Here is a 22,634-nt window from a genome sequence, read left to right on the forward strand (position 1 = left end):
CTGGGGAAGTAAGTATGAGATTTTGATGATGATTTATAAAGGACTTATCCTATCCATTTTGGACTATGGGAGTGAAATGTATGATTCTGCTTGTATATCTTTAACAAAAAAACTTGACTCTATCCAATACAGAGCCTTAAAAATTATTACAGGCACAATACACAATGTGTCCTTGGAGGCTTTACAAGTTTTGACCGGGGAGCTGCCTCTGAGATATCGTAGAAGGTTGTTAAATGATAACTTTCGAGTTTATTTACTGTCTAGTACTTTAAACCACCCAACAAAAGAAGTATTGGGTGATGACTATGATTTAAATAACTTAGAATGGAAGATAGGAGAAGGACCTTTTAAACTGCAATCCTTTAGAGACGAAGTAGTGGTGGAAGGGCAAACCAACTTATTGCCGAAAATCCCAGAATGGCGGTTAGCACGACCACAAGTGTCTTTCGAACACCATGGCAAAGTGCAAAAAAGGGAAATGCCTCCATTTGAAATAAAATCGATTGTTCTAGATAGCATTGGAAATTCATGGAATGGGTTTTTACATATATATATACAGATGGTTCTAAACTCGAGGATGGGAAGACAGGAGCCGCATTTTATGTGTCTCATTATAATGTGGTGAAATTTTTTAGATTATCCCATGTCTGTATTATGAGAGCAGAACTAGTGGCCATGCTAATGGCACTAGAGTGGATTAATACATTTATTGAATCCTCTTCGGTGGTAATTTTTAGCGACGCTTTGTCAGCTTTACAAAATGATCGATTCATACTTTATTAGATGTGCTATTGTAAATGAAATTTTATCCATAATTAATATTTTGCAGTTTAAGGATGTTTGTGTTGCTTTTGAATGGATTCCGTCACATTGCGATATTAGGGGCAATGAGATCGTAGATCGGGCTGCCAAAAAAGGAGCCATGAAAAGGTGTATAGACATAGTTATACCAAATACAAGAAGTGAATTGGCAGCCTCTCGTTTGATCCATTATAACAAATTATGGCAAGCAGAATGGGACAATGCAGAACACGGTAGATTTTTATATGCTTTGCATAGCGACGTTTCAAAGCCCATACATAGACAAGGCCTATCTCGCAGAGAAGAATGCTTGATACAACAACTAAGAGTAGGTAACTGTAGTTTAAATTATTACCTTTTTCAAATTAACCAACACGATACTGGTCTTTGTGAAGTTTGTCAAGAAGATGAAACAATTAAACATTTTATTTTCTATTGTACAAAATACGACAAAGATAGACGTCTCTTAAAAGAAAGGATTAAATTGAACAACCCCAATCTGAAACAATTATTGATGTCTAACCCAATTTTTACTCGTGAATTATTGGGTTACATATACGATACTAATCGTTTTAGATAGCTTTTAAAGCTATCAGGGATCCCCTTAACTTATGTCGATCCTGTAATAATATATAAAATGAAGTATTTGCGGTTTTTCCATGAACAATTGCAACTAACTCCCATCTCGCCTTTTATGTGCATTTTATGCAATTTTAATATTGCAGCCTTTTTTTTTTTTTATTTTTTTTATAAAACCATATCACTATTAATTTCATTTCACCAAGGAAAGTCGCTCGTGGGCTTGATTTCCGAAGCCCACGCCAAAGCTATACACGAAATTGACTGGCGCAAATAATCTTTGAGATTGAAGAGCGCCATCTAAACGAAGAACCAACCAAACAAGACGGACACAACGATGTATGGGTGCTACCGTGCGAGTCTCACGATCTGATAAGTATGTATCAAGTAATAAAGTTACATTTGAGCTTAACTCCAGTGGCGGATCCAGGGGGGGGGGGCCGAAACGGCCGCGGCCCCCCTATTGGCGGCGCAAAAAAAGAAGAAAAGAGAAAGAAAAGAAGAGAAAAAAGAAAGAAGAGAAGAAAAAAAGGAGAAGAGAAAAGAAAGGAGAAGAGAAAAGAAAAGAAAAGAGAAAAGAAAGAAGAGAAAAGAAGCAGAAAGAGAGAAAAAAAAAGGAGAAAAGAAAAAGAAGAAAGCCCCCCCCCCCCCTCCCCCTCCTCCCTCCCTCCCACTCCGGGAATCTCCGATAAAGGGTAACTTTTCACGCAACAAAGTCCGGCCCGTAATACACAAAATCCTGCCCGTACTGACTTTACACACAGCTCTCATTTAACATAAGAAAAAGAGGATCATGGGGGACCAGCAGACGCCGATTGGGGAAGTTTTCTATATAGAGGGAGCAAGTAGCTACAAGTAGGACAGTGTGCCTTTAAGAGTCGAGAATGGAACAACCAATCATCTTCTTCCTCTAACAATATCATTAAACTATGAAAAGTCAAAGCTGCCGCGCTTCGCGAGCGGGGGAAAACTGAATTCAGACAAGGATTATTTTAGAGTCGAGAATATAACAACGAATCATCTTCTTTCTCTAATAATTTAATGAAACTTTTGTCATGAAAGAGGCTTTAACCCCCCCCCCCCCGATGAAAATGTCAAAAATTGTACCGGTATGGTGCTTCTAATATGACCTTGTCAGTATTGGTATGTTGAGTTGAAAAAATGGTCTGCACACTTTCCAAATTTCCGGCTCCCCTATTGGAAAATCCTAGATCCGCGCCTGCCTTAGGTACTGGTCGTACAATCAAGCTTTGTTTTAAATTGCCGTATAGTTTGGAAATTAAGAGGCAAACATCCGCCTGCAAGATTGTGTCATATTGCCAGGAGAAAAAGACATGATAGATAAGAGTGCGAGAGAGAAAGAGACAGACAGAAAGAAAGAGTCAGAGGGGAGGGTAAGGGCAGGGGAGTGGGATGGGAGTGGGATGGGGAGGGGGAGCTTAAGAAAGATAAAGAGAGAGGGAGAGGGCGAGAAGGCGAGAGGGCGAGAAGAAGAAAGATCGCGGAGACTATTAAAAAAAAAAATCAATTTAAGGCACTTTCAAAAGCTTAAAGCATCACAAATTGAAATATAGAAACATTACAATTGCATGATGACCTTCAATACCCCCCTCCCCCTTTGGATCTTCCATCGAGCTAGGTTCTTACGCCGGATCATCTCTATACTAGATAATCCACTGTTTAGAACGGATACATACAGTGTGAGTCAAAAAAAAAAAGTTTACACCTAGATAGTTGCTAATTATTTCAAAAATCATCTATGAACAGTATATGATCATACATCTTATGAAAGATTGTTTTATCCCATATCATTTAGTATCATTTTTGTGTGGTATGTGTTCACGCTTGGATGAACAGGAGGCATTGTTTGCGAGAGTGCAAAAATCGACTTAAATGCGCCAAAGTTTCTTATGGGATGTTTGAATAAAACAATTGGGATTTGGGTATTAATTCGTTCTTTGCAGATCCAAATAACACCCATAACAAAATAAATCATGCCACACAATATCAAATATCAAATGTATGTGTGTGTGACTTTGCTTCTGCAAAAAGCCTATGCAATGCATCTTATTTGATACATTTAATTCATCCTCTATTACTCTAATACATCACATAAGCAACTTTGGCGCAAGTCGATTTTTGCACCCTTGCAAACAATGCCTCCTGTGAACACATACCACACAAAAAGATATCAAATGATTTGGGATATAACACTCTTTCATAAGATGTATAATAATTTACTGTCCATAGATGATCTTTAAAATAATTAGCCATTTTCTAGATGTAAATTTGTTTTTTGACTCACACGGTTTAGAGCTAAGGTGCTGTGGTCTAGTGGATAAATCACCGGACTATAGATCACAAGCTACAGGGTTCAGGATCGACAAGTGGACATGAATTTTCCTCGCCCTTCCCTCTTTGGTTTTCTGCACTTTTTCTCGTAAAGTTGGAATAAGTTTGTCCTTCGCCTTTTCATGAAATGGTTCCGCCAATATGGTTTGTATAAAGTTAATATCTTCTCCGAACTTTATTGATCAATCTAAAAAGGTAGAATATTGATCTATAAGGTTATGAGAAGTCACAAACTTATAAATCATATTGTCGGAGGTTTATTCAGGATGAGAGGTAAGAACATGTATTCCAACTTCATATGCAACTGTATATTGTCAATACTACGGATAAAAATAAAACGTACCAAAAAATTATTCTTGCTGGCTGTATGTCGTTCAAACAATATTGAGTGATTGATTTAAAAAATGAAACGGATTTCATATTTTCTTTGTTTGTCATGAGAATTTATAGTATCACGTGGCACTTATTGATGTATTTTCTTTTAACGTCCTGTTGCATGCATCACATCTACAAAAGGTATTAGAAATGGTACCCTGCATGTCTGCAAATGATGAATTTGATTTTAAAAGTACAGGTACACTCATATCCTGTTTACAGATATTCGTTTGATTTCGTCGATAGATTTACCATATATCTTACATTAAAAGAGGATTATGAATGGGCCTTGGCCTTGGCCTTGGCGGGGGAGACCCGAGGATCTGGCGCGGGCGGGTGGGTTCGCGCGTCTCTGGTTTCTCTGGGAGCGGACATGTGCAGATTTTGATGCACTTTGTTGATGGTCCATTATTTGATTTATACTGGGAATCTCGCTCAACAAACCTAGCTTTTCTGAGGTTCCCCTTTTCCCCCTCTCAGTTAAGTCAAGCAATATAAAATATTTTCTCTTATTCTCAAACTTGAATGTACTCTGTAAACTTATTTGATTACGAACATACTTGTCAGTATTTCGTTACTTCTATAATTCATTTGTTCTATTATATATTGTATTATTGTATGGTTTCTATATGTCATTTAATTTGTGGATATTTGAGTGAAAAATAAATCAAATCAAATCCAAAAAAAAAAATTAAAAAATGATGAAACTTGTAAAACAATCTTCCAACTTGAATCTGTAGATATTTATGTCTTCAACCATATTCAATAACTGTCATTAGAAATTGCCGTCATTACTATTTCGTCTCGTCATTTACACTTTAATAGACGGTGGCTGCGACCTTGTGTAAAATAAACTAATATAGATGGAGACTATGTAGTTTGATTATTGGATAAATAAACGCACTATTAACAAAGAGTTAAATATTAGGGTTCGAACCCCTGCCACAGCGCGAATGTCCTTCGGCAAAACCTCAATCTACATTTGCCATCCTTCAACCAGGTGAAATAAATGGGTACCCGGTAGGAAGAGATAGATTGCTTCAATGCTTATCATGGCCGCAGGGCTAAAAGTCGGTGTTATAATGTGATCGAGAGTAGTATACATTATTGAAAATATCCTGCGTATAAACCTCTTCAAACAAAAACTATTATAGACATCTATCTCATTCGTTTTATTTGTATACGTAAGGAAGATGTGCGTGAAGCCAAGCTCAGACAATATGAGTTGGACAATACATGGGTATGTGGAAATACCCGTACCATTAAGCAGCATATAATTATAATAATAATAATAATAATAATAATAATAATAATAATAATAATAATAATAATAATAATAATAATAATAATAATAATCTTTTATAGTCCATATTTTGTAATCTTTTATTAAGTTAAACCGAAAAGGAAATTCTTTTTGCCCAATTGATCGTGAGCCCGGCAGCCACTGAGCAGCGCCAGATCGACATTGCTCTATCCCTTATTGTTGAACGCCAAACAAGGTCTTTTAACGTCTTTTGATATGACGCGGCCGGGGTTCGAACCCTCGACCTCCCGGTTGTGATGCGGACGCTCTACTGACTTAGCCAACACAGGTACATGGACAGGGGCAGGGGCGGCGATCCTGGGTCCGATAGGGGGACACGTCGCCCTGGAAATTTAAAAATACAGCTAGAAAGACATATAGCGGAAAGAATTATTGGGCTTTAATAGGGATTTTCTAGAATGCATAATTTCAGCATTCAACATTGCAAAATCTCGCTTGGTCGCTACGCCCCGGCCCTCGCCCGATAACACAAAACTATTAAATGATATGATATGATAATGACGCTCCCGGCCGTGATTTATCCATGGTTGGTGTAATAGATATTTTTTTCCTTTCGTTTCTACTAACCTAATTGTGTGCTATCACAATCATGATTGCTTCATGTTCCCTCTAAAGCAGGCGTGTAGCCAAGGGCGGTAGGGGCAGTAAGAGGACATAAGACAAAAAAGGAGCAGACAAAGAAATATTTTTGAAAATTCCGAAAACGGTACAACGAATCGTCTTATTTCTCTAATAATTTAATGACACGTTAAGCTTCTGTGCTTAGCGCGGGAGGGGGAGGGGACTGAATTCAGTGAAGGATTAAAGGCAGGCTTTACTACTTCAGCCAGAAGGGGTTAGACCACCAAGCGAGCCAGCAAGGTCACTGTGACAGGTGGCTATCTCATTAACTCAGCTCTCATTTAACGTAAGAAAAAGAGGATCATGGGGGAACAAAAGACACCGATTGGGGAAGTTTTCTATATAGAGGGAGCAGGTAGCTACAAGTAGGACAGTCGAGAATGGAACAACCAATCATCTTCTTCCTCTAACAATATCATTAAACTATGGAAAGTTAAAGCTTCCGCGCTTCGCGCGGGAGGGGGGGGGGGAGGAACTGAATTCAGACAAGGATCGAGATTCGAGAGTGGTACAACGAATCCTCTCCTTTCTCTAATAATTTAATGAAACGTCAAAGCTGCCGCGCTTCGCGAGGGAAGGGGAAAGACTGAATTCAAACAAGGATTAAGAGTCGAGAATGGTACAACGAATGGTCTTCTTTCTCTCATAATTTAATAAAGCGTCCGAAAATTACGCGCTACGGGCGGGCGGGGGAAAACTGAATTCAGACAAGGATTATTTTAGAGTCGAGAATATAACGAATCATCTTCTTTCTCTAATAATTTAATAAAACTTTTGTCATGAAAGAGGCTTTAGCCCCTCCCCCCCCCCCCGATGAAAATGTCAAAAATTGTACCGGTATGGTGCTTCTGATATGACCTTGTCAGTATTGGTATGTTGAGTTGTAAAAATGGTCTGCACACTTTCCAAATTTCCGGCCCCCCCCCCTATTGGAAAATCCTGGATCCGCGCCTGAACTCGATCGTCATTTCGTCTTCAAACTAGAGATAAGATATAAGAAAGACATCTCGATAAATCAAGCTATTGCCAGTCAATCGGTCATTGATGCATTTGCCTTGGAAAAGCTGTCTTAAAGCTACTTAAAGGTAATGTCCCATTTGCAGACCAATAAAATAAAAAGTTTAAATTCCAATGGCATTTGAAAGATAATACTAATTTAGAACTTCCCTAAAACAAAGGGGGGGGGGGGTTGAAAATGTCATTAAGTGGGAAAATAACGACTGTTAGTTGTCGAATCGACTTAAGAGTAAGTAATAGTCTGATTTTCAGACCATTGTACCGAATGGTCGTACGTGAAGAAAAAAAAAAGTCAGTCAGTCAGTTACTCAATAGTGTCTGACAGTGAAGTGTATTTGAATATTAGGACACTGCTAACATTTAAATTTCACCTATAGGACAAACATGACATATTTATAATTACTGCAAAGTTCTACAGAATGTGATGTTGGCTGCAAAAGGGACATAGTATCTTTAAAGGACAAGTCCACTCCAAAAATAAATTACTTTCAATAGAAGCAGAAAATCAGACTAAAAATAGTTTGAGCAAAATCGGATAACTAATAAGAAACTTATGAATTATGGCATGAAAAACTTTTAAAATCACTAGACAAATTGGCAACTCACTCATTAGTCTGTGACGTCATGTCCTCACTATCCACTAATTATTTTCTTTATATTGATAATATAAATTTCCTATTTCCCCCTATGAATCTTATTTCTTCACACCAGCATCCAAGTTAGATTGATAGTAATATGTTTTTGTGTGGATGCACTAATATAGAGTAACCTTTTTTTCAAGTTAAATCATGAAAAATGTGAATTTTGAAAACCTAAACTATTTATATAAAAGTCAATAATCATGAATATACGATATTCAGAAAATAGTATCTTTCAAAGTTCATAACGGATTTCATGAAATGCCATGCACGCAATAAGATACAAATCATATAACCTGGGCAAAGGCATGGGGAAATCAATTTTGGGAGGATAAAAAAGGGAAATTAATGAGATTAAACTAAATAAAGCAATTGAGAAATAGTGAGGACATGACGTCACAAAATGATAACCAAATAAGTAATTTGTGTAGAGATTTTCATTGTTCCATAGTTTTACACACTTTTTCAAATATTCATAACTTTCTTATTAGTTATCTGATTTTGCTCAAACTTTTTTGATTGGTTTGTCTGATTTTTCTGCTTCTATTGAAAGTAAGTTATTTTTGGAGTGGACTTGTACTTTAAGCGGCCTACGTGACCGAAGCCCTTTGTTGACTGGGCTTCATTTTTGTGCACATATTTTGATCTTTACCCGGGCTGTCTCCGTTTGCGACTTCAGACTTTTTTTTTATGATAAAAAACCAAAATATTTGTAAACAGTAAGAAAAAAGGTAAACAAAAAAAGAAAACAATGCAAATGAACAAACATCGTGACCCTCTATATGTGACCCTGAGAATAGAGCACGTTTTTATTTCGGAGCATATTTTACGTAACAGACGCATGTGTAGACTTGCGGCATCATACCTGATAATCAAAATTTCAATAGCATAAAATATTTCCTGTTATAAAAGTATACTGGTGAGAAATACATGTATTGTACGAAATAATAACATTGGAACAATAAAATGGTGAAGCAAGTTGTAAATCAAAGAGAGATTTCCAAAAGGGCTGTTAAGACGTGAACAATATTCGGGCCTATACCGAACTATTAACAATTACTAGATTTAATCAAAGATAAGATTGAGCTCAAGGAAAGGTGTTAAAAATATTTTTTGACCTTTTTACTTCCATTCATGTTAGTGAAAGATGTTGTTGTTGTTGTTGTTGTTGCGATTAATGGCGTTTCCATCGTCATTCGATGATTTCCGCCAGGCAATGTGACAGGGCGTAGTTACTGGTCCTCTCTTAATACTTTTACTGTTGGATCGACGATGGCCTAGTGGCGTTGTGTTGTGCAATTAACAATGTCAGTAGATTGTTAGTTTCTGTATTGTTATTCGGCTTGTTATTTTAAAGAATTCATTAGAAAGGAAGGAAGTTTAAAACCTCTCTCCGTATAATGAAGCAATTATACAATTTATACAATGAAGCAATTTATACCGAGGATAGTACCACTGTCACTAATAGATAATATAGTTAATATAGCAAAACGTAACTAATACTCGATTAATACTTAATTAATACGTAATTAATGTTTGTTTATAGCTGAGCATCACAGTTCATTGTACCTTCCACTGCCTTTTAAAAAAGCTACCACCTTTCCTATAATTATATTCCTCATTTCCTAGTAAGTGACTTAAATTTGGATTTTGGGTTTTAAGTGCTCTATGCATTCTCCTTCGTTGTCTTTCATATTTTGGACATGATAATAAAAAGTTCAAAATGAATATCAAAGAATCATTTAAGAGAATGTGTTAAGTGCCGTACCATGCAGTTACTGGCGCAGACCTAGGCCTATACGTCAGACAAAATGACGCCCCAATGGGTCTTATTCATGTATAAATACTGGAAGCATGCGTGACCACACGTTTTCCAGACAACCCCTAAATGAAGATTTCTACTGAAGCCAAAATATATATATAAAAAAACACCCATTTAAACGCGTTTTCTTGGTCGCATGCTTACAGTATTTATATTTGACAAAGACCTTCGGGCTATACCCGTCTCTACGAACAATAATTATGAAAATTGCAAGATACTTGCATAGTGAGGTTAAATATGAATTCCTATGTAGGCCTACCACACATGAATGTTAATAACTGATTACTTAGGTTTTTAACATGTGAACCTCCTGGATGTACATTGTCCGCGATTAATTGCGCACTTGACATGCTCCAAGAGTCCATGAAAGCCAAGTTTTCGGCAATTTCTCTCCGTATAATGTATTCCATACGTCTCGCCAGCCAATCAGAGTTATACAGACGTTGGTTTGCGGTATTATGTTCGCGCGTGTTCGCACCCTTGAAGACCACAAGCGTGGACGGACTGCGCTCTCGAAGACGCGCAACGGCCGCCATAATTGTTCGCATTCGTTGCACGAAAAACCACTCCGGTTCGTGGGTGAAATGGGACCACAGTGAGATTACGACCACCGAATTTTCATCACCAACAATGCTGTCAACTTCGTTCGCTATGTAGTGGATGTCCTTCACTGTGGCCCATGAGTTCCTCCCTATTGGGTACGCATGGAAACGAAACATCATACTGATGTTGAAGACCTGGTCTAACGCACGCGTTGGACCTACGTGCCATCGTGGTTCTGGACCAGATTGCGTCTTCTTTAATCCTGGTCCAAGTCGCACCAGATAGAACTCGAAGAGCTGGCGGATCGTCGAATCTCCCAAGAAATACAGCTTCTTCCCTGAGACACAGTTTCGCATTTCGTCGAGCGGGAAATTGAGAATTCTGCAGGATGGATTGTACCAAATGTCGCGGAAATAGTAGCCAGAGGTGAGGAGGTTTCCAATATTGCATCCATTTGTACAAATGGGAAGATTTATAACTTCTGTGGTCGCATTATCTGATGCCGATTTTTGTTCAGATGAATCTGGATATGTGAACAAATTAGAAAGAAACTTTTTTTTTTTAAATTTAGATTTCAACAAGTAGACCTAGGTTGATATCGATACAGAGGGCGTTTGGCCAACTTGGTTTCAATTGGTCATAAAGCAGGGTGTGAATTCTTTTGTTTTTGTGCTTGTTTTGCCCAGCTCAAGCGGGGTTGGCTGAACTCTCCTAATAAATGACCGTGTCAAATGAATCTGAGCAACAAAGCAAGTTCATTTACCTTAACTCGATGAGCAAGAACCTCCCAGAGCCTGCTCAGACCAGATCTAAAGATGTGCAATTTTTTTATCTGAACCGATAGCAATCAATATCAGGATTATAGTAAGTATCTATTCTAAATCAAATCTGCACTTACTTCTTATTGTTCCTCGGACTTCGACTTGAATTCTCGTAGGAAGATCACTTTTTGGACTGTTGATAGAAGGAAAAAGACAGTCCTTAGACTTAAACTGATGTAGAATTGAAGTCGTCATTTCCCCTCCAAAGTTTATTTTCTCCATCTTTTTCTTTGCTCTCTTCTCTTTTTCTTAAATTGATAGGAGGGGCATGCGTCCCAGGCACATAGAACTGCCCTGGTCACCATCAGGAGAGGCGATTTCTTTTCATGACCGGGGGGGGGGGGCGGCGGAATGAGAGGGACGAGGAAGCACAGTGAACGAGAGGGGCGAAGGAGACGGAAGTGACTACCCCCTCACAGGTGATACCAACAGAAGGATTTTATGCGAGGGAGCGCAGCGACCGATCCAGAAGATATTTTTAAGTCTAAACGCTGCACCCTTGGGCACTTCAGACCCTAAAAGTGCGATGCAGTCTTTAGTCAGTATTTGCTATAAAATTACATTTTTGTTGTTGCACTTTTCAAATTTACCCGGAATGGGGGGGGGGGGGGGTGATCCCCCCATAAACAAATTGAGATGGGGCGTGTCCCCGGACCGCCTGGGATCGCCGCCACTGGTCATCATCACATTTTTGGAACAGTAGCATTAATCACGGTAAGTTCAATATGCCTTATAATATGTCAGAGGCGGATTCCGGAAAATGCTGATGATCGACCCTTTGTAGTTTTTTGTTTTTTCTACCCGTCACAGAATGTTTGAACATGTGAACCCCTCTCTGTCCGCCCCCACCTCATGTCAGAGAATCGTTCATCCACCGATGTATATATACTGAATAATCAATCAATTCACATCTTCATACCTGCTCGCTCACTTATTTATCAACTAGGCCTTTTCTATCCTTGCTTTTAGCTAGTATTACTCTTATGGGGAGGGGGGGGGTAGTCGTAATCAGCAGAGTTTATTGTTTATTGTTGAGGGAGAGAAGGACAGAAAGAAGTGGAGGGAAATACTTGCTGGAGAGAATGAGCGAAAGAGAGGGGTAGGAGTGAGTTGGAGAATGTAAGTGAGTGGGAGAGAGAGATGGGGGCAGAAAAGAGAGAGGAAGGGACAGAGATAATATCTCTTTTACTCTTATAGATAGCAAAATGGAAGCAAATTGATTTTATTGCTGTAGGCCTACTTACATCAAGGTTAACTTGTCATGTGATGATAAAAGCGATGCATCAGACCGGTTAGCGGCGCCGGAGTCACATCGATGTTCCCGCCAGTCGCTGCACTTCAGTTTCGGTGATTTGGGCTTGTAGCAAAACCAGGGAGATCCCGTAGCCTTATCGGTAAAGTTGCATAGGTCAGGCTGTAAAATATCAGTCAAATGTATGTTTGATTTGGTTTATACTATATTGATTGTTCTCTTTCATTATTTTCGTTTGTTCTATCTTCCTTTATTGCAGGAGCATTTGATTTATAGCCTCATATTATAGTTTTGTATAATTATTATTATTATTATTATTATTACTATTATTACTATTATTATTATTATTATCATTATCATCAATTATTATTATTACTTGGCACTTCCACCTATAATGATGGAGTCTGAATGATTTACACATTGTATACAAAGCGTGAGAAATTGCTTTATTTCAAAAGTACAATTTCAGAGCCTGAGATTAGCGATTTTTTACATGTACATGGAAATAGAGGAAGAGTTGCCAAGTTATACATGTCCCGAACCAATTGAAACTGAAACTTTCTGTATATCATGGGGGAGAGGGGCGGAAGTGTAATTATGGTGACGAAAATTCGTCAGTGCCAGGATACTACCTATTCTAAATTTTAATCTTTACATTCCTGGCATCCACTCATATTTTGTTTAAAGGTTCAATCCAGTCTGAACCATTATACAAATTGTTAAATGCATTTACAATTATAATTGTCGTTAGAAATAAGAAAATATAAAAGGCCCCTTACCGGATTACCAGAAAGTACAATGTTGCAGAAAGTCTCTTCTTTGTGCGTACCGTCTGCGGACACAAACTTGCCGCGGTAAACGAACCGCGCTGGAGCTGCGTCGCGGAAACGTCGAATCGCATCGACCGCTTCACTGGGATGAACCAAGGTCACCTTGACGTTGACCTTCCCGGGCCATTTCAGAGTGAAGAGAGCCCTGTAGGTCCCATCTCCTAGATCGATCACTTCTCCATCCGTTGCAGAACTCGCAGAGAACGTTGAATTCTTAGTGAATATCTTAGCCCGGAAGTAATCACCGCCATATTGTTTCAGCCGTCTCCGTCCATCGCGGGCCTGGATTAGCAACTCGAGCTGATCATGTAGGAAGTATACCTTTTTTGCATTACAGATTTTATTGTCGCTGTACTTGGCACTTGTCAGATTCTCCACCGTTGCCCATCGTACGTTGGAGGGCGGGCTTGGTTGTATCGCATCTGTGAGATGACTCACTGGGCCAGTACCTTTCCCCACGGGGCAGACAACCCCTGTATCACCAACCGATGGATCGTAGAGTACTGGTTTTACGCGCGGTCTAAATACATCGTTGTGTGCGATTCCAGTAGCCTGAAACAAATCGTAATATTAAAAGTTCAATCATTATAAATCTGTACATGAATACTCACATTGGCCCCTATTCACTTTAGAAAATGGTAGGCCTTATTGTTATCAACTACAAAACTGTTTCCATTATGTTGGTTCTTTAATCCCTATGAAATCATCCAAGGTCAACTAGCGCAAAAAAAAAAAAAAACGCATTTAGTTTGTTAATGAATTATAATTGACAAATTTGAGCTTTTAAAGAAGAAGAAAAAAAAAATCCGAATTTTTTACTTTTCCCTCAAGAAAATCTGCAATCATACAGGCACCTCAAATGAAATTATTGCAAATATTTTTCTATTCAACAGAAATATTCTGTCATCAATAACGAAGAAAATGCAAGTTCATGAAATTTCTGTACAGAACAAATTGGACGGAAGCTCGCAAGGTATGTCACAGTGTTGCCAATTTGTTTGGTAATAGACGCAATCGACATGACGTTTCGTGTAAAAAAAGAATTAGAAATATGAACTGGAAAGAATGAACTTGCCTGTATGAAAGAGTGCACGGAATTACAAGATCCCAGTCCACAATCAAGCCACAATCCGCATGTAATTAAACAAACGATAAAAACAATGATCAGCAGGAACGTCTTTTGGGGAGACATCGCACCTAATAAACGATAAAATTGAATACGACAGCACTATAATTTGAGTTCTCGGATATCACTGGATTTCAATTTCTTTCTTATAAACATGAGCACACTGTATGTCGAGAAATCTCCTCGCCTGTCAGTTGAGAACCCGGCCCCCAACTCCGAGAACGGACGGACCCCATGCGTGTTACCAAAATGTCCGGTAAAGGGGTACTTTTCGTGCGACAAAGTCCGGCCCGAGAATTGTAAAAAAAAAGGGGGTGTATTAACTTTTCACCCGAAAATTTCTTTAAAAAGGGGGTGTTTTTTTCTTTCTCTCATCTCTTTGGACTCCTGAGAAATTATTCCGAATTTAGGGGGGTACATTGAGCATTTTTCATGATTTAGTCTTTAAGGCAGGAAAATCCCGCGAAAAGCCCGCGAAATGGGGGTTCGGCAGTCCTCAGATAGGGGGTGCTTTCAAAAAGAGGGAACAAGCATATGCGTACCCTAAATAACACTGAGTGTGTGTGTGTGTGGGGGGGGGGGGTTGCTAAGGGCCTCTAGCTGGTTTGTGTACACTGATAGAAGAATTGTTGATTTAAAAAACGTTCAACCATGGTCATAATGATAGTGTTGATCAAAACATACTTTAATCTTGCGTTGGTTAAGAACAGTGTTGATCAAAACTATTCCTTTTAAACTATGTTGGTTATGTCCAAGTCGTTGGCAAACATTGTAACCCAGCATGGATTAAAAACAAAATTCCCACAGTAATGATCACCCCCTCCCGGTTGCGCCTTTGTTTAACCTAACATAGCCATCCTAGCGCCACATTGGCTCAATAGGAACCAATACGTCGTGCGCTAGTCATAAATATTCATGATACGCACGACCACAGAATCTGATGCGATAATTTATCAAATAATGAGATTTGATACATGTATCACAAGTACAAAGCTATGTGTTACTTTAAATAAATGACAATTAATGCGAGAAGAACGGGAGGCTTACCGTAATTATGACTACCCTGGTCGTAATCTGCCCATAATCATTGCGGCATACTGGGGGTTAGTCCAGAATCTGGCCGATTTAATTTTGATATGCAGCGCTAGGATGGCTAGGTTAAGTTTTAAAATGTCTCCTCCCGGTTAACTATTCATACAAGTTGATTAAAGAGTAATACATGTACCAGGTTCGTGTTTAAATTAATGTTACGTATAGTGATATACAAGACACAGACAGGTTATTGTACATTTAAAGCACTTGTTTTAATTAACCCTATAATAGGGTATGTATATAATCTGTGCTGTAATTATAAGTATGGTTCACACAATAATATGAATTAATTAATGATTTACAAGTTCTATAAACATAAGGGCCAACTACGATTTATGTTATTATTGACAAATTAAGACCGGTCGTTTATACAACAAAAAAGAAGATTGTCCGCTCATCAACGAATATGGAATGTTGCAATCAAAACGCGTATTGTTTGAGAACAATTATTTATTCCGAAAAGCTTTCCCTAGACCATTGCGGCATAGCATTCATTTAAGTAAATTAAAATAATATGGAGGCTTCTATCCAATGAACAGGGTTGATGGAATAGAGCTGCGTGATCTCCTCAAGAAAGCAGAGGGTCGACCGTTTGAAACATAGATTTTCCGCAGTGAAGGGCTATACAAAAAGAGGTTAACAAAACAAAGCATGTATACTGGGCATATACATTTAACATAGACAAATATATAACAAACCGCATAACAACTGATCTGGACAGAGAAAGCCTTTAATGCAAAAAAGGAAGCGGGCGGGGACGCTAAACATGTATATTTTTTTTACTTGGCCCTAGTCCCATTTGCAGGCCCCCAAAAATGAAAAGGTTAAATTCCAACGGCATTTGAAAGATAATGTTAATTTAGAACTTCCCTCAAAAAATGGGGGGGGGGGGGGAGGCTTGACGAATCGACATCAGTAGTAGCCTGATTTTCAGACCATTGTACCGAATGGTCGTACGTTTTGTGCTGCGCAAAGATTCAATCAGTTTAATTTTGGCCATTACAAGAAGTGGGTTATGGATGAAAACAAATGCTCAGGTACAAAATGAACCCTTTACAGATCATTTTATGTATGTTATTACCAAAGAAGAAAAAAAAGCCAGCCGGTCACTCAATAGTGTCTGACAGTGATGTTTATTAAGTAAAGGGGTTTCCTTCCATAATTTGAATATTAGGACACTGCTAACGTTTAAATTTCACAGATAGGACATAGATAGGACATACATGACATATTCATAATTACTGCAAAGTTCTACAGAATTTGATGTTGGTTGCAAAAGGGACCTCCTGTGTCCTCCGACTGACCAACAAGCATCTAGTCTAAGTCATTCAGACCCTACATATGCATAGCTTCTCCAAATCAGGATTATTATAGGCCTACCTAGTATGCCTACTGCATTTACAAGGGATGCTCTGAAACAAACAGTTATTTACGTATAATATATACAACTATAATCCACAGGAGATGTATGCATGTGAATTAACCGACACTACTCTCACTCAGACAAGGTATTGAACAAGTCTTCAGAGAATGTAGACCTACTAAGACTATGTAGCAAATCACAAGTTGCCTACAATGAACGATTATCTGATTAGCACGATAAGTTAAATGTTATTCATCTCGTGAACAAAGAGAAATACATTTACCAAGCAAATTTGTTTTCATGTTGTTGAAAAATCATAATATTCCCTAAAATTCCATATATTCTTGATTCGTGTTCATTATAACGGCCCAGCGCTCCTCATGGCACACACACTGTAAAAAAATAATAGTCGAAATAACTCAATAAAATTGAGTAAAAGAATTGCCTTATTTTTATTAAGTAAATATTACCTACGGCATCTTAAGTAGAATTTACTTATTTTGCTGAATAAATTTTTACTCAGTTAAATCGAGTTACATTAACGTAAATAATTTAAGTATTGTAATCATTTTAGATAATTTAAAAAAAAAGCTATGATAGGATTACATATTGCACGATTTGGTACCCATCTAATCTAACAAGTAACATCCACTAATCATTCACTACTTCTATTTAAGATTAATCACTAATCACTAACACTACTTCTATTTAAGATTTAACCGTATATATATATATATATATATATCTCTACCACCATCACAAACTATTACATACGCTTCAATTCGACACATATTGAAAGGCTCCAAACTTTATATATACTTGATCGTAGCATCTTAAAAGGAAAATTGGTTGACAATTTCCTGAAATATCAAGTTTTGATTTGTTTTGAACTGGGTAACAATTAAAAATTGTCTTTTCTTTGCTTAGCCATGTTAAATGAATTAGTAAATGTTTTAAAGTCCTTAAATGTTCATTCAATCACAAAAAAGAATTGTTTTATTTAAAAAAGAGTTTAATTTGGTCTTAATGAATATTCATAAATTATGTAAATATTTCTATTACGCACTGCATCGGTCCGTACTTTAAAAAGATAAGAATAATCAACATAAATTGTTTGAGTAATACGTATAATTTCTGATTTTGAGTTAAAATTACTAAATTAATACAAGCTGAAATTACTTAAAGTTCTTATGTATTTGATTTTACTTAAATATTCCACGTACGTTCTACTAAATTGAAAGTTTGAGTTAGCAAGACTTAAATTTAGTGCGTAAGTGGCAAAACTAATGTTTTCAAGTAAATTCTACATGGAAAAAATACGTAAAAATTACCAATGAACAAATTCTTTTTTTACAGTGCAGGCAGATTATTATACCCGATGGTCCTAGCATACAGTGAGCATTCATTTGACATTAAGCAAACTACTATTAGGAAGAAGAGGATGAAGAACAAGGGGGAAGGAGAAGAATCATTTCAGCGATATCAGTAATTATTTTCTCTTCGATCGAGGCATACACATGAACATTACATGTACACACACATGTACATACTCCGTGGCAAGAAGGAAAAAGGCGAGGGAAAAGAAGGGCAAGGACAATAGAGAGAGAGAGAGAGAGAGAGAGAGAGTAGCCTATGGCCCGGGTTCAAATTCAGTTTTCTTTACTTTATTAGACCCGATACTGAATCATTAATTTACCATGAGATTAAAATTTAAAAATCATCTATGAACAGTAAATTATTATACATCTTATGAAAGAACGTTTTGTCCTAAATCATTTGGTATCATTTTTATGTGGTATGTGTTTACGCTTGGATGAACAGGTGGCATTTTTTTTATTCCAACCTCACATAAGCAAATTTGGCGCAAGTCGACACCCCCATAATTTTATCAAACGAATACGTTTTCACTGGCTGCCTGCCGTAGAAACTAACAACAAACTCCGTTTCGTTGACGATTAGATCAGTCTTCCTTTTTCTTTGTTTCGGTAGACAGCCAGTGAAAATGATTGTTTAATAAAGTTATGGAAATGCAAGCATTACTTTAAACAAACAGAACTTTGTTATTCCTGGCTTATTTTTCCTGATTGAGGTGTCATATGAAAGGGCAAAAAATGAACCTTTTGGAAAATGATTTTCTCTTTGAAATTCAGACACCGTCCGCCAAATGACTTTTTGGTATCCTTTCTTCAAATTATTTTGAATCACTCATGCGTGAATTAATTGCATCAAATGAAAGAGGAGGATCTAAGCTTTACAAATATGTGTCATTTATTAATTATAATTGTAATTAAGTTATGACAAATCATCGATTAATTATACTTGTGATGTTATGATAAAAGTACATCGATTATTCTCGGTTTCGTTTTTGCTGGGACGCACTGTAACTATATTGAGAAATAAGTGACGGTAGTGAAAAAAAAATTGCATTCACTTTGCGTTACGATTTTCCTCACTACCGTCGCTTCGTGAAAACAAGGACGAAACGAAGGAAAAATATAGTTCTTCCTGCCCTTTTACGCTTGAAAAGACGCATTCATGCAACTTCTTTGACAAATTGTCGGTCGTTATTGATCTATACAGTTCCCAAAGTGGTACTATAAAAGAATTAATACATATCCTACCGAAGTCATGTAGACCGTGGGCCTAAAACAGGCTAGAATACTATGGTAGATGATCAACCTTTTCTGGTCGGTTCCACACCGTTTCTTTCACAATGCAATCGCATGACCAGAACTCAACTTCATCTTTAAAACACGTGGACCTAAAACAGGCTAGAATACTATGGTTTAAAAGCTGCTGAGCACCATGTTGTAGCAAGCTCAAAAAACATTTGATCAGTAATAACCCGGAAGTTGCGGGCTATATACCATTCGAGTTCAAGTCAAGAATATAGTTTGTCATGCTAGTTTACCATAACACCTGATTATTTTGATTGTTTTGAACAAACTGAATTCAAACTGAAAGTATATGTAAATAGAACATATTTAACTATAGATACTGATCATCATGTAATACTAGGAATAATTGATTTATTCATAATATTTGAGATTTCTTCTAATCAGTATATTTACCGAACATGTTTGTTTAAATAATAATAATAATAATATTTAATGTTTATACAGCGCTTAATACAAATGTCTCTAAGCGCTTTACAAATATACTATTACCCCGGTCATTGGATTCAGTGCTTGCCCGCACACACTGTGTGCACAATCTCCACTCCCTGGGGAGCATTCCAGCCGGGCAAAAAAGAAGACACATACAGATAATACATCAAATAAGGCAAGGCTTCTTTTAAAGTGCAACGGCTTTGACCTATGGCGGTGATAACTCGAGATATTAATGCTGAGTTGTAATTCAGATCATGTCTATACTAATCTACAAAATGAAATCTAATTTCAAATAAGCATTTTAAAATCTTTTCTGTGTTACCGTTCTAATTTTTCAGTTAAAATGTGCGCTTAAAATGTCAGTGCATTGCTGTATTGTTGACAGCCCAGGGTAGAAAAAGGTCCATGACAAAATGAACGCACAAACAATTCGCCGTCTTCATAAAAATAAGTAATTATCAACTAGTACATCTTTTAAGTGAAAGTATAAGCTAGCTCAGTACCGCATTAATTACCTTTCACTTTGAATTTGATAACACATGTTACTTGCCGCGGCTAGCAAGTTCTCAAGTACTTACTTATAGCAGCAGCTCCAAAAGTAGCGTTTTGGGGGGATGAAAATCTCAGAAACACAAAATATATTTCATAAATATTCATAAATGTCACATTCAGTTACTATTGTTACTCATATAAATTGTAGGCTAAATGGGAATGTAAGATTTAAAAATATCGACTTTAAAGATTTGTTAACCTTATTAATCCCATTATTGAATTAACAAAATGTTGGATATAAATATGGTGGTTGTTGTTCTAAACAGATGCAAACTAAAATGGAAATGCCATAAATTGAGTAAAAAAAGGGTAATGCTTTCACCAGATTCTCAGATTCTGAAACAAAATCCTGGATTTAGATCATGCTGCAATGATAATTATAAACCTTTAAGTCAGTCAGGAACCCCATGACTTTTACATGCCGATCGCCTGTTTGATTATCAAGATATTTATGATTGGAAATCGAAATACAATTTTGCGTTTGCCTAACGGTTTTCATAACACTACAGTCGATTGGGGAAAACGAATATAGTAAAACAGGTCACTCAAAGATTTTTACTTTTTTAAGGCACTTCTTGATCATTTTGAAGCGCGATTTTTGTAGGACTTCATCATGATTACACCATATCTCAGACATTGGTAACATATTTTCATCAATGAACAAAAGTTTGACTTTAACGTTGAAATCAAACTACATGAATTATGAATATATAGATCTGCTTGAAGAAAAAAAACACTAGATAATGCTGAAATATCACTTTGGCTAATAAACATTCAAGCATTTACTAATCTAGAAGCATATTCACTTAAATAAGAAAGTAGTACTTTGGCTTACAAATTTGGTTCATTTAGTTCTGGTTCTCATTTTAATGAAAATCAGTCATATTTACCTCGTATATTTTTATAATTTAGTCATAATATAAACTTCTTCCTGAGAAGGGATTTGGTGTCAAAAAAAGACGTGGGGGTGGAACGGAAACATTTGATATTGTGCCCCCGGCCCCCGCCTTGATTTTTGACTTCTTTTTTTTTTGGGGGGGGGGGGGGACATGTCCACCCCATGATTGACGCTCACGATCATGAACAAGTCTTTATTGAATATTGCACGAATCGAAGTACGTGTCTTTTCTAGTTGAGCCCGCCGCTAAGACTAAGTTCAAGTCTAACACAGGCATCAAACACTTGATATCGTCTATGCTCTTTTTAAATCGACATAAACCGAGCATTAGCCGCCGCATCTGGTTGATTTTTTCGTTGTAGAATACATCCGAAGAGTGTTTGATAATTTCATGGTTATATCCTGAAAATGTAAAACGTTTGTGTCCTCGGCTAAAAGCATTGCATCAACCAGAGAACTACGAATCAATTTTGATTTGAAACTGCCAGATTTACAACAGGTATAGATTCAAATGTGAAACGTTTGTGTCCTCGACTAAAAGCATCGCATTAACCAGAAATATGAATCAATTTTGATTTGAAACTGACAGATTTACAACAGGTAGATTCAAATGTAAACGTTTGTGTCCTCGACTAAAAGCATCGCATTTACCAGAGAACTACGAATCAATTTTTGATTGAAACTGACAGATTTACAACAGGTATAGATTCAAATGTGAAACGTTTGTGTCCTCGACTAAAAGCATCGCATTAACCAAAGATATGTGAATCATTTTTTGAGTGGAATTTTGACAGATTTACAGAAGGTAGATTCATATCAGAATAGCTCCATAATACTAAAAAAAATGACCGTCATGTTCACAAATTTTAAAATGTTACGTACAAGCATATTGAAATTGCCTAAGATTTGTGTTTTCGAAAGTCTCTGCGTAGAAGCGGATAATGCAAATGCAAAAAAGAACTGATATGACTTACCTTGTTTCACTTAGCTTGGAGAGTTCAGTTTAAAGCATATATGCTGTCCCTCGATCGTGAGTCATGTCGGCATAGATTCTGAACATTTCCCGTTGTTTTTCGGCAGCACGTTCGTGTCCTTCCCCACCTCCGGCCGTATGATTTGTATGACACACGCGTTACTTCCTTATTTCCTGAAACGCAAATGTATAATGAATTTATACACGGCTTCCGGCTTAACTTTCAGTCCTTTTTGCTTTTAAGAACAAAGGGTTTTTAAGATTACTTGGTGAAATGTTGCTGTATAGTCCATAGCAAAGGTCAATAAATATCAGATGCGTTTCTTCGATGATTTATGAGCACACTGAGCGCATGCGCATGTTGCGCATTTGGAAATTGAGTTTAACCCAGTTCTTTTGCTTGTAAATACACAGGATAGAGGTTAATGAACAATCAAAGAGACCACGCTTTCAAATTAAAAAACCTCCGGAATGATGGCATGGACGTCATTTATTCCCTCTTGACAAGTATTATTATTATCATTATTATTATTTCTATTATTATT

General features: G+C 37.2%; 1 protein-coding gene across 1 annotated transcript; it reads right to left on the reverse strand.

Annotated features, from left to right (window-relative positions):
• Positions 1-8,478: 8,478 nt before the first annotated feature.
• Positions 8,479-22,248, reverse strand: LOC115919046 (NXPE family member 3-like). The gene is made up of 6 exons (XM_030997924.1): positions 22,091-22,248; positions 14,051-14,172; positions 12,925-13,527; positions 12,138-12,307; positions 10,971-11,026; positions 8,479-10,595 (listed from the first exon to the last, which is right to left on the reverse strand). Exons 2-6 carry the CDS (start codon positions 14,165-14,167, stop codon positions 9,775-9,777), a joined length of 1,767 nt encoding a protein of 588 aa, XP_030853784.1. The 5' UTR covers positions 14,168-14,172; positions 22,091-22,248; the 3' UTR covers positions 8,479-9,774.
• Between the last annotated feature and the right edge of the window lie 386 nt (positions 22,249-22,634).

Source organism: Strongylocentrotus purpuratus, unplaced genomic scaffold (assembly GCF_000002235.5).
Source record: "Strongylocentrotus purpuratus isolate Spur 01 unplaced genomic scaffold, Spur_5.0 spur5_scaffold_4, whole genome shotgun sequence".
NCBI classification, from domain to species: domain Eukaryota; kingdom Metazoa; phylum Echinodermata; class Echinoidea; order Camarodonta; family Strongylocentrotidae; genus Strongylocentrotus; species Strongylocentrotus purpuratus.